Raw genomic sequence first — 12,851 nt, forward strand, 5'->3', positions numbered from 1 at the left:
AGCCGTAACACAAAGTCTCAACGTCATCCGGGAGGGACGTTAAATGAGGGTCGCGTGTGACAGTGCACTGGTGCACGTTTAAGAACCAGGTTAGCTCTAACCAGAAGGAAATTCTGTCCGTGCACTTTCCTCCAAAAACCTAATATTATAAACTATCTTATCGGAGCATTCGCCGAATGGGCCTTGTCCGAGTGCGATTATAAATAAACTTACACACGTACCTCTTTTTGTATCAATGAACTGACCGCCAGTCGTGCTCATCCTTTAAAATGCAAACCAATAGTCAGAGCTGGATGTCATTCATCGCAGGTCTCGCGGCATTTTGGGTATTCAATTAATCCTTAAGTTTGGTGAACATCCCTTCAACTGGTGGGGATAAAATTCCCCTTTTGGTTGCCTTTTTTTATTAAGTACCACTTAAATATATGACGAGGTCACGCCATAATGCAGTCATTATAAGGCGCGGGCAGACTCTTACAACAACAACCTCTTTTTTACATTTTATATCAAATACAACAAATAACAATATGGGCATTAAAATGTTTAGAACACAAAATACCACCATCAATATTTTAAAACTCGGGATCGACTTGCTTATACTAAAAGTCGAATCAGCGTCAGCTGAACACGAAGAAGGATTGAACCAATTTGTTTTGACCATACAGTCTTCTTTTGCGTTTTGGAAAAAAAAAAACCCAAACAAACAACCCCATAATTTCATTTCATGCACATTTCGTCCAAGATATTGAGTAGAACCTTTTACGCCCCCACCCCACTATCATATTTATTATATGCGTTCCGGTGTTTTATAAAGATTTAAAACTGAAATCAAATTGATATTTCTTTCAAATGATGTGTTCCACTGTTCTTGGTTATTTAGCCCGCATCAAACATAGCGTAACGTCGTGAAGCGTGTACTGGGGAGCTGGTTTTAATGAGATTGCATACTAGGAATGGGACACAATTTCAATCACTTCGAAGTAATGGTTATATGACATGATCAAATAATTCAATGATTAAGAATGGGCGGAGTGAGTGCAGCGAACGAGCACTTCTTATTCAGGTCGTCGAAGTGTCTTGAAATATTACCTCATTGGCTGACACATTGCCAACGCAAAATCTGACGTAGGGAGTGTGTATCGAATGAGTTGCAAAGGCGGACCTTTAAGCACCCGCGGAAAGAGAAATTCTTAATGATTAAGCCCAGTACTTAATGCCTTAATGCATTTCCATTGGCGGAAAATGTAGGTTGTGTTCGAATGATTCGGACAACAGGATTTTAGACGGAAGAGATTTTCTTGTGAAACTGACCCTAGATCTAAAAAGCCTCAGTTTAAAAACCTGAAAGCTATATGTGGTCACATGATATATTAAAGGAAAACGGCTGGATACTTTACATGAATGGTTGTAAACACATGGTCTGAGGGTTATAACTGAATAAGGCATATACTTATAACTGAGTATGTTACACACACATGTTAACTCATTTTAATGTAATAAAGTAATTAAAGAACTTGCGTATTCCAAGAAACGTTTCGGTCTGTCAAATACACATACTCATGGACAATATTTTAATTTATACTAGCTACTTTATCAGTATTCTTTCAATCAAATTTTCTGGATATCCTACAATAGTTCGTCCCCGTCGCGAGGTCCCAGAGTGGAAGTACCAGGGACACGAGGGATCGGGCATTAAACACCTGCCGGAAGTTGTCGTAGCATCCTCCTTTTGAATAGCGCGTGACTCCAAATTTAGCCTCAAATGTCGTCTGCTCTTTTAGCACTAGCATCATATGCCGAACGAAAAATCCGAAAGCGACAATCATGGTGGCCAAACTGATATACAGAAGGACGAACAATCCCATGAAACGGGACGTGGGGATCTGTCCTCGAAAAAATCCAATCAGAATGTTGAAGAATAACACCAAAAACGTCTGTGGTCCTTGAAACTGTATATGGTACAAGAAATTCAAATATTTGGCTAATAACAATACACCATAGAATGAGCCAATGCCCATAAACAATGTGAAACATATAAAGTAGATGTGGTTTTCCCGGCCTATGCAGACTCCCATAAAGAAGCAGTGATGGTCGCGCTTGACGATACATTTCTCACACAGATAGCAGTGGTAAGAGCGGATCGGAACCTGCATATCACACGGGAGACAGAACCGTTCCCGGCCGCGCCCGCATACCGGAACTATCGACTCTTGAACGTCCGCGTCAACCGTCTCACTGCCTTTGACGCCATGGGCGGTTGTTCGTGCGTCCTTTTGTAACGACGTAGAATCCTTTATCGTCGGGATCTTTTTAACGTCTGTTTTAGTCACGATGCATGTGAGGTAGTTCCCAATGGCCCCTGTAAATGTGTACAAGATGGCCAGTCGGTGCCAGAACACGGCTTTGGTACTATAGCAGCTAGGTACTATGTGGAAGAAACCCACGTACATCCCTATCAACGTCAAAGTCCACATGAGCACGGCGCAGAACACGTTTGCCAGAGCCTGGAGACGCATACGACGTGATACACTAGTCTTAAATAGCACATGGAATATCCCCATTTTGAGTGTTTGTCTTTATTGCATGTGTATTTACAATTGGAAATACTGAACGATTTCAATTAATAACTTTTAAGTAGATACAAGAAACTCCCATTTTGCATTTATTATTCGTTTTATATCGTATATTTAAGTCCAGTTGAACATAAAGCTAAACACTTAAGTGTTATATTTTTGAGATAAATATATTTCTTATCGTGATCAGTTTACCATTTCGAAAGGTATACATGTGCATGTATTTACTTTGGGGTTCAATGGGACCTTTGTGGCAATTGATCGATAACCATATTGATTAACATGTAGTATTATACTTGAAGTTTGGAATATAAGCAATCATCTAATATTTTAGTTGTAAAGCTTTGTTGACACGCACAATAATATCAGCACAACTTTGAAAGCGGTGCATTTTAAAGTGAATCCCTCTCCCTCTCAGGCTTTCCGTCCAAAACACACCTTGCAGGAAATGAAATATACATGTATACATATACGCAATGATAGCTTAAATAAGAAAACATGTTGTAGATATGTACATACAGTATTGCATACAAGGTTTGTTACACACCCTATAACTCAGCATAGTTTTAGACATATCTTTAAAATTTCTTTTGGCTGGATACTCAAAGGCGTCCACGCTCCCCTCACTTATAAAATTGGTATCATACATGAAATTTTATGGAAAGCCATTAAATCATTTACAAACTTAGGCAATTTAAATATTAGCTGGGTGTCACCTTATTAAGCGTTAGGGTATCTCCTATAGCAATGCTAAATATTTTAACCATTTTTTTCACTGCATTCATCACGTGACACGTTTAAACCAATGATATTGGTTGTAGCCATTCTCTGAAATAAGTTGGCGTGGGCGCCGAATGTCTACAAAGATTTGTGTTTCTCTCCTCCACCACAGTAGTATTTTTTTATTGTGGCTGCTGTATTATTATTTCATAATAATGAAATAATGACTGGGCGATTTTATCCACCCACATATGAACTCTCGGTTAGAAATACATAACACGTATATGATAGTTTTATAACACTTTCATGGCATTTTGAATACATGCCCCCTTTTATTCAATCTGCGTGTTTGTCCCTTAATCAATACTAGTTCGCCTTGGACTGCTTTCTTTGTGCGAGCCTATCTTTGGTCAACATATAAAATATAGTCAGACTAGTTGTGTACACTACAATCAAATCTCATTGTGGCGTTGCCACGTAAGACCAACCATTATGGAGCCATATTGCCATTCATACCGCGGTTTACAGTAAAACAAACAAATAACAATACTATTGTGAAAAGACAACCATAACTCAGCCTCGTGCAAAATTGCAAACAATCAGCACTTAATTCACCTGCGATGTCTTCATTTTGCTCGATATAACAACTATAAATATTTTGGTAGGCTACAAGAATTCCGATTGACATCTCTCGAGAACCTATGAATGCATAAAGAATAGGCCCGATCGTCTTTCGGGGCGCCGCGATAATGATTACGTGGTATTAATTAATACTATTTTTATTTAAGTTCGGTTCAATACGTTTGAAGGGTTTTCATACCGTCCAAATGGACATATGTTTTACTGTTTAATTCTAATGACACTTTTTAAGGTTTTGCAATCCCAACCTATCATTCAGGAATCCTTTTCAATATCTTATCACAAACCTATAAACCCCATAAATGGTTTTAATGGTCCGTGATCATATATGTTCGACATACTAAAATCATACTTGCTTTTCAAATAAAGTCATATTTTAATAGTTATAATTATATTTTTTCTGCAATTTCGGTGACAAATTGTAAACTAATTATAATAGAAGTGTTTCAGACGCTTTTTAGGTGGGAAAAATGGCGCCTAAACTTGACCGTTCAATGTCCTGTGTTATCTAGAAGTATAGTGTACTTCTTTTGTGTTTAATGTACGAAACACTGTCCGACGGTTCACAATGTCAGTTGCAAACTACAGATCCGCATTCCATCTCGATATGATTGCTGGTAATATGGACTTTTCCAGTAGGCTGATAATCCTGAAGATCATGAGATGTTGACACCATTGAAAATCTCTCATACTGACCCGAAAACGCCTTCCTCTCAGTAATCCATGGTCCGATTGCTAAAAAAGAAGTATTATCATTCATTCAGTAATCATAACTGTTGGTATTATTTATGTAATCTGATCAATTACCATTTAACAAATTTGTAGAATAATGTAACTGATTAAATAAATTTGAAAAGGATAAACATAACTATTTTACATTTTCAATTCCTGACAGTGCATTTCTTAGCGCATAAAGCCATTTTCTCATGTTGTTTTTTAACTTAATATAGACTTCATAATAAAAAAAACCCTACTAAGATTTCTAACATTATTTTACAAATACATGTAGTTTAAAGCTATAAATAACTTTAAATGTTTGTTAAGACTAAACAATACACAAAATATTCACTTTCAGTCTTAGAATATTTCTTTGAATAACAACTAGAGGTGAAACGATTAATCGCGATGTGGATTGAACCGTGATTTTTTGGCCTCGATTCGATTCGATTCGATTCGATCCGTAAGGTGTCAGTTTCGGTTCGATTTTTTATTGTCAAATAGCTCTCAATATAATTATTTACTTGTCGAAACAAACTATTCAAATTCCGATGTAAATTTCTAGTCACCTGTCAAAATAAACGGTATCGGGAGTATTTTAATAGAGGCGCAACGATTGGCTGAATACTTCTGTTCCAGCCAATCGTATCGGGCGTAACTCACGACACTACTATTGATCGTCAAGGCGCTTGCTGTTATCTGATTTGTATTGCGGCAAGCGTCTGCGTGTTCATTCTTGATTACGATGTCGGAACCGACTGTAAAATTACGAGCCGCTCCAAAAAAGTATCGTTCCAAAGTGTGGGAATACTTTGGATTCAGAGATGGAACGTCAGACGAAGATAATAAGCCGACGTGCAAAGTTTGCTACGCAGATATTCTGTGTAAATCTGGGAACACGACTAATATGTCCAATCACTTAAAACGAAAACACGGTATTGACATTTCGTCTGCTTCGAGCGCAACCTCCGGTCCGCAATCTACCCCGGTAGGCAAACCATCAGCAAATAAGTCATCCAATGCTAAAATACCAGACATGTTTAACATGAAACAAAAGCTATCTACTTCAAATGACCGCCACAAAGCACTGACTCAGGCAACGGCAGCATTCATAGCTATGGACATGAGACCTTTTAGCGTAGTTGAAAATAAGGGTTTTCAATACCTCATGAAGATTGCTGAGCCACGCTATTGCCTCCCTAGCCGGACTCATTTTGCCAACACTGTACTCCCAGGTATAAATAGTAGGGTAAAGAATAGGGTAATGAATGAGCTTAGATGCTGTGAATCATTAGCAATCACAACTGATTCTTGGACGTCAAGGGCAACTGTGAATTACTTGACTGTAACAGCTCACACAATCAGCACTGACTGGGAAATTTCTAGCTATACTTTGGAGACTCAGGCATTCTCAGAATCCCACACAGCAGAGAATCTGTCACTTTCTCTGGTTGACACTGTAAAACGTTGGAATTTGGAGCGTCATGGAAAAGGACCCACAGTTACAACGGATAATGCAATGAACATTGTCAAAGCTGTGAGGTTGTCAGAGCTGAAGCACATTCCTTGTTTTGCCCATACTCTCAATTTGGCAACACAGAAAGGGCTTGGAATCAAAGAGATGGACCGTTTGTTAGGAAGAGTTCGGCGAATAGTTGGGCTATTTCATCGCAGTACAACAGCAGCCGCAGTTCTGAGGTCATTGCAGTCTCAACTTGGTTTACCTACGCACAAACTTCTCATGGACGTTGCAACTAGATGGAATTCTAGCTTCCATATGATTGAGCGGTATCTAGAGCAGCAGGCAGCCATCTTTGCCACTTTACTGCACAAAGATGTCAAGAAAAACATTGCAGATGTAGTCACTCTGTCGGATACAGACAATCAAAATCTCGAAGCAGCATTAAAAATCCTTGGACCAATCAACACGGCTACAAATCTGCTATGTTCAGACAGCAGCCCAACTGTATCACTGATACATCCCATGAAAGAGATGCTTTTGGTCCAAATGAAGATTATGCCAGGAGACAATGCTTTCGTCAAAGCCGTCAAAGATGCCATTGTGAAAAATCTCCTGCCAAGGTATTTATCAGTTCTTTGTGAGTTATAATTTGGATGCAAAATCCCCCTTTTTGAATCAAACTAGAGATATCACATTTTCTAGTATGAAGCTTTATATTATAATAATTATTATTATAATAATAAACTTCATACTAGAAAATGTATTTTGCAAGACAAATCTTTCTTTGAAAATTAATTGGGCTAATTTTTAAATAAGTTTGGATATTTTTTCAATAACAAACTGTGAAACATTCATAGCTTTAGCAAACAGTTGAAACTTATCAGACAGCACCTTCTGTCCTGTCTGATATGGGTTAACTGTGCTTATTGGACTTCAATTCTAATGGGCAAAGTAAATTTTTACATAGCTTTCTATATTTTTGCATTAAATGTAAGATTTTACAGGTTAAATTGATCAATGAATAAAATAAATGCTTACACTTGTCATTTGTATATTTACAGGTACACAGAGCCAGATCTACTTGACATGCTGCATGTAGCTGCTGCCCTAGATCCTAGGTTCAAATCTCTGCCATACATTTCGGAAGGAGACAGACATGACATCTCCAAGTCTATGAGCAAAAAGGCAATAGCCATTGCTGTAAGTATATGCAAGCTGTATGGTTACTAGCTTACTGTTATCAACTGCTTGATACCACAACAAAAATGCTGATCTAGTCCTAGGCAAGACATAAGGTCGGCCCTGGTCGGGTCAACATTTATGTATTTGGTAGAATACCATCAGCATTATACAAAAATGTTTACCTAAGTCATACACTCATACTACTAAGTCATGAAATAATGTATCCTACATATTACACATATTTGAAATAGTAGGGTTAAAATAATTTAATAAAAACATGAACAGTTTATCATTTATTTCAGAGTATGCAGAGTGATGTGAAAGTCAAAGATGAGCCAAGCAGTCCAGAGGACAGTTCAACTGGGACAGCTGTAATGCCTGCCTTACCAGCTCTTGAAGAACTACGACGCCAACCCCTTGATCAGCCAGAAGAACCTGAAGAAGAACCAGCTATGAAGAAGCCCAGATTGTCACCGGAGCTAAAGCCCAGATTGTCACCAGAGCCAAATTCCTCTGAAAATGCTCTAGAGAGTTTGTTTGGTGATGTGTTTGTCACATGTGTTGAGCCTGCAAAATCTCTAGACCAGAGGGTTGACAGTGAAATTGCAGACTATGAGAAGGAGCCTGTGGTATCCTTAAAGTCAGATCCACTCCAGTGGTGGAAAGAGAGAGCTGGTCACTATCCTATCCTCTCCAAGCTCGCCAGCAGCTATTTGGTCATCCCAGCAACATCTGTTGCTAGTGAACGGGTTTTCTCAACTGCTGGGGACATTGTGAATGCACAGAGGGGCACACTGAGCAGTGACAAAAAAAATCTTAAGATTTCTGACCTAAATGAATAAAGTATTCAAATGGACCATTTTAATGCTTTATTCCTGTAGGTGAAGTGGTTGTTCGAAGAATGTGCCTCTGTCCATTCACTATGTCAGCACTTCATTTGCTTTTGTTACTTGCTGTTAATAAATCTTATGAATGAAAGATATACTGAAGAAAAAGGCTTTTTGATTCAATTTCCTGATGCTTATTGAGTGACAATGTGGACATGTAATTGTTTTTAAAAAAGAATTTAAATAATTCAGATTTGAAGGTCTGAATAATTCAAGTTCTTTTTCAAAAGTTATTCCTGAATACATTCTGTTTAAGACTGTGACTAGGATACTCTCATTGCTCTGGCTTCTCACAAAAGTATGTTCACACTATTGTTTGTGCATTACTCGACTGATATTAAAAAAACAAATAATGTTTACAACTTTGTCAATGCATTTTTTTTAAATTGCAAACTTTAATTGAATCGAATCGAAAATAATCGAATCGTACTAACAAAAATCGAAATCGAATCGAATCGAATTTTTTTGAATCGTTTCACCTCTAATAACAACTGTTATGATTTAAATGTAAAAAAATGAATACATTCCTTACCATTAAGCTACCCAACAATCTAGGCTTTTTTGCTCGATTGACTGCTGAATTGTAAACATCCTTGATAATGGCGGTGCTCAAATGCTATTGCTAAAATAAAAAGTTGCAAAATTCACTTTTTTCTGTACAAATTTGTTTCTTTAAAGTGAATATACATCAGAAATATTATTTTCATCATCATATAAAATGATGTGTTGTCGGCCTCATATTGACAGCTCGTATTGACAATTCTTGAATTGTATCTTGTATTCTGTAATTACATGGCGCCAGAAGTGGCGAAATAACAGAAGAAGGTCGGCAGAAGGCTTTACTTGTGATTATATTATTAAATCTATCATTAGTTTAAACATTATACATTTCAAACGATTGTGAAGAAAGCTTTGATAATTTATACTAAGTCACTCTAGTTGACACGATGTTGCGCGAGAGTGTGGTCTTGTGTTGTTGGGAAAACCGGAGTACCCGGAGAAAACCCACGTGTCCGGCTTGGTGATCACTAACCAAACACACATGCGCCCAGGCCGGGAATCGAACCCGGGTCGCCTTGATGAGAAGCGCATGCGCTAACCACTGCGCTAACCGGATAACCTAAATCTATCATTGATATACAGGACTAACGATGTCGTCCAATGGCGTAAGGAATCTGCCCAAATTCAATCCAACTAACACGGATTCCATTGCACCTGATTTGGAACAATACACACGTGACTTTGTGGTGCATTTAGACGCATTGGCCTCGTATAAAACTTAAGGTCGTATGATAGTTGCAATACTGTTGGCTAACATGGTCGAGAGTATGTGAGAATATATGACACATTTGTTTGGGCTCCTGAGAAAAAGAGAGGGCCGATACTAACAGTGTGCACTAACATGGTCGAGAGTCTGTGAGAATATATGACACATTTGTTTGGGCTCCTGAGAAAAAGAGGGACGATGCTAACAATGTGCACTAACAGGGGTCGAGAGTCTGTAAGAATATATGACACATTTGTTTGGGCTCCTGAGAAAAAGAGGGACGATGCTAACAATGTGCGAGCTCGCCCAGCCGAAGATAAGCACGGTTTGGATACGGTTTTCAGGAAATATAGTCAGCTTTTTGCTGTACATAGCCATGGAAACATTAAAATTCAGGGATTTCTTACCACTAATCTTTGGAAAAAGTTATTCAAACTTGCAGACAGCTTGAACTTACAACAGCTCTCTTTAAGAACTTACCTGATGCGGAAAATCCAAAAGTCAATGTAGTACATGCACCAAGAGGTGCCGGTAATAATTAACACCGTTATCGACACAACCAACCATATTGCAAGAGGTGTTATAGAAACCATGAATACAATCTGATTAAAATCCTGATCTTCTGTACACGAAGATCTGACCGTCACCAGTTTCAAACCGTTTTCATTACATTTCGGATTTCCAATATCGCTAAAAATAGATCAGCCAATGAAATCGCCTGTTACGGAATGAATGTAGGCGCGATCATCAAAATGGCGATACCCATGGCTATCCGGAAAGTTGTTGGTGAAATGGAATTTATAACGGCCTTAAAACACAATCAAATGGAAATTCTAATGGAAATACTGAACGGAAATGATTGTTTTGCAATACTGCCAACTGGGTATGGTAAATCATTGCCGTACCAAATGTTCTTACCAGTAAAAAGAGCTCTTAATCCTGAAAATCATGACACGGTGTTGGTATGCTGTCCCCTCATCTCCCTTATGGAAGACCAAGTCAGACGAGTGCAGCAGTTTGGAGTAACAGCTGCCTTGAGAGGTTTGTTTAAAGTCAACATTCTGTCCTTTTTCTTACTTTGTAGCATAGATTTATATTACTGATCAACTGAGTTATTCAGGTTATTGCTGTTTATTTCGGGTGTCGGAGGTTTCGTCACACTACCAGTTCGTCACACTGATTTTATATAGTAAATTCAAAGAGGTTTCGTCACACTTAATTTATATGGGAGATAATAGATATTACCAATGTGTGAACAAACAATGGATAATAAATGTGCCACTGATTAGTTGTTTGCATTCATCAGTAATCAAATTAAACTCAATATTAATAATTAATATCATAATTTTTAAATGGCCAGCTGACTTATTTAATTAATCACAATCATGAAATTTCAAAGATTTTATTACCTTATAAAATATGTGTGAAATACAATATCATTAATTTGGACTATCTCTTTTTCAATAACTATGTAAAAAGTGTGACGAAACCTCTTTTGTATTACTATATAAAATCAGTGTGACGAACTGGTAGTGTGACAAAACCTCCGTAATTCTTTATTTCCATAATGGACCAATTAATTGGTCAGACATCTGTGGACTAGCTATAAAATTAAAAAAAAAACATTAGAAACCAATATGTCAAATTTAAACTCGGGTGCAAGAATTTTAGTTTACTGAATTATTGAAATAAATTGTGCTTTTCAGGCACAGACCAAGACGCCAATGAGGCAATTGACGATGGGACGATCAGTGTGATATTTGCTTCACCAGAGGCACTTGCAGAAGAGTGGGTCAGGCAAATTAAAGATGTATCATTGATAGTTGTTGACGAGTGTCACACAATTTCAATGTGGTAGGTTTTGTAAAATATAATTACAATTTACAAAACAACAAGAAAGAACCTAGACTAAATGTAAACCATGTTCCTGTGTATCTGGTTATGTGAATATAATAGTGATATTTTGTCATGCACTTTATAAGCATGTGTAACATTTACAATGGTTGTGCTTTGTACATGGTATGGTATGCAAACACTTGGGAGTCTGATACAACCGATACAAATTATTTTCAGTCATTTATAACTTTTAAAGAATTCCAAGTTTTATCAGACTGACTGAATATTTACAAGACGGCATTCTTACAAAATGACTGTAATTTACAAATAACTATAAATATGTATTTTTTATTAAACAAACTTTTTTATTTATTTAGGGGTGGTTTAGATGTTGACGAGGAGAAGGCCTTTCGGAAGTATTTCCGCTATATTGGAACATTACGCTCAATATTTCCAGACGCAACAGTGTTAGCCCTGAGTGCTACTTGTACTTTGAAAATGAAAACGCAGATAATGAGCAATTTGAATCTTAGTGGAAAGGCCCGAGTTATTGAAACCTCTCCAAACAGAGCCAATATCAAATATGTTGTAAAAAGAACACCAATTGCCATTGAGGAAACCTTTTTTTGGTTAATAGATAAATTGTGTGAATTCAAAAAAGACTTCCCAAGGATTTTGATATACTGTAATTCCATCAAAGATGTATGCCAACTTTTTAACTATGTTGTTACTGAAACAAATTTAATGGATCAAAATGTGGTTGAAATGTACCATTCTGAAACGCCGCAAGAAAAAAAAGAACACATTGTGCAAAATTTAGGGCTTGACTCCCAAATGAAAGTAGTTATTGCAACAACAGCTTTAGGCTTGGGTGTTGATGTCAAGAACTGCCATGGGGTGATTTTATTTGGACCACCAAAAGATGTTGTTGATCTGTTACAGGAAAGTGGACGATGTGGTCGTAATGATGAGCCCTCAGTCTGTGTTATTTTTTGTAATCGGTATCAATTAAATCATATTTCAAAAGAAGTGAAGGAAGTAATAGGTTCTGTGGAATGTAGGAGGAGGTGTTTGTTGAAAAACTTTACCAGTGAAGAGGTTGTCTCAGACCCAGCACATATGTGCTGTGATCTCTGCGTTTCTCACTGCAACTGTGGTTCCTGTACACCCCATCCCATAGAAGTTTTAGTAGGTACTTTTTCCGCTAAAGCAGAAGATGCATTGGTCAGTAGTGACAGTGATACTATTTCCTACGAATATGAATCTGATGTCAGTTTCGATGGTGGCTTTGAATGAAAATTATAAAAGACAACAAAAACATATCTTAGAATTTAAATTATAAGATTTAATTTCAAAAATGATGTAGTATCTAATAAAATACAATCATGTACTAATATTTTGCCTCACCACATATTAAAAAACAATTGTTATAGTCAATGGCTATAATTCACTATATACCTAATGCAAGAAGAAAAATGAACAGTATAATGAATATAGCATTTTAATGAAGAATAAAGTTAAAATTAAATTATAAAATGTTGTAGATTTTATCTTGTTTAGCTTTTTAT

The 12,851-nt window shown here is 37.2% G+C and overlaps 3 protein-coding genes across 4 annotated transcripts; 2 read left to right on the forward strand and 1 right to left on the reverse strand.

Annotated features, from left to right (window-relative positions):
• Positions 1-564: 564 nt before the first annotated feature.
• LOC128238796 (palmitoyltransferase ZDHHC22-like) lies at positions 565-10,065 on the reverse strand. Of its 2 annotated transcripts, XM_052955048.1 has the most exons (3): positions 9,928-10,065; positions 8,713-8,802; positions 565-4,667 (listed from the first exon to the last, which is right to left on the reverse strand). In XM_052955048.1, exon 3 carries the CDS (start codon positions 2,559-2,561, stop codon positions 1,605-1,607), a length of 957 nt encoding a protein of 318 aa, XP_052811008.1. In that variant the 5' UTR covers positions 2,562-4,667; positions 8,713-8,802; positions 9,928-10,065; the 3' UTR covers positions 565-1,604. The 2 variants fall into 2 exon arrangements, with proteins under 2 accessions (XP_052811008.1, XP_052811009.1); XM_052955049.1 differs by lacking the exon at positions 8,713-8,802 and having other exon boundaries at positions 9,928-10,011.
• LOC128237148 (E3 SUMO-protein ligase ZBED1-like) lies at positions 5,395-8,135 on the forward strand. Its single transcript, XM_052952416.1, has 3 exons — positions 5,395-6,731; positions 7,173-7,311; positions 7,596-8,135. The coding sequence occupies exons 1-3, from the start codon at positions 5,395-5,397 to the stop codon at positions 8,133-8,135; spliced, it is 2,016 nt and encodes a 671-aa protein (XP_052808376.1).
• Positions 10,066-10,112: 47 nt separating the features above from the next.
• On the forward strand, positions 10,113-12,579 carry LOC128238792 (uncharacterized). The gene is made up of 3 exons (XM_052955043.1): positions 10,113-10,488; positions 11,154-11,301; positions 11,661-12,579. Exons 1-3 carry the CDS (start codon positions 10,176-10,178, stop codon positions 12,577-12,579), a joined length of 1,380 nt encoding a protein of 459 aa, XP_052811003.1. The 5' UTR covers positions 10,113-10,175.
• The last annotated feature ends 272 nt before the right edge of the window (positions 12,580-12,851 follow it).

Source organism: Mya arenaria, chromosome 6 (assembly GCF_026914265.1).
Source record: "Mya arenaria isolate MELC-2E11 chromosome 6, ASM2691426v1".
NCBI lineage: Eukaryota > Metazoa > Mollusca > Bivalvia > Myida > Myidae > Mya > Mya arenaria.

Coding starts and splice junctions, on each gene's coding strand:
- LOC128238796 (XM_052955048.1), bottom strand. CDS start 2,561: ATGGGGATATTCCATGTGCTATTTAAGACTAGTGTATCACGTCGTATG.
- LOC128238792 (XM_052955043.1), top strand. CDS start 10,176: ATGAATGTAGGCGCGATCATCAAAATGGCGATACCCATGGCTATCCGG. Junction 10,489..11,153: donor AGTAACAGCTGCCTTGAGAG/GTTTGTTTAAAG, acceptor TGTGCTTTTCAG/GCACAGACCAAGACGCCAAT. Junction 11,302..11,660: donor TGTCACACAATTTCAATGTG/GTAGGTTTTGTA, acceptor TTATTTATTTAG/GGGTGGTTTAGATGTTGACG.
- LOC128237148 (XM_052952416.1), top strand. CDS start 5,395: ATGTCGGAACCGACTGTAAAATTACGAGCCGCTCCAAAAAAGTATCGT. Junction 6,732..7,172: donor GTGAAAAATCTCCTGCCAAG/GTATTTATCAGT, acceptor GTATATTTACAG/GTACACAGAGCCAGATCTAC. Junction 7,312..7,595: donor AAAAGGCAATAGCCATTGCT/GTAAGTATATGC, acceptor CATTTATTTCAG/AGTATGCAGAGTGATGTGAA.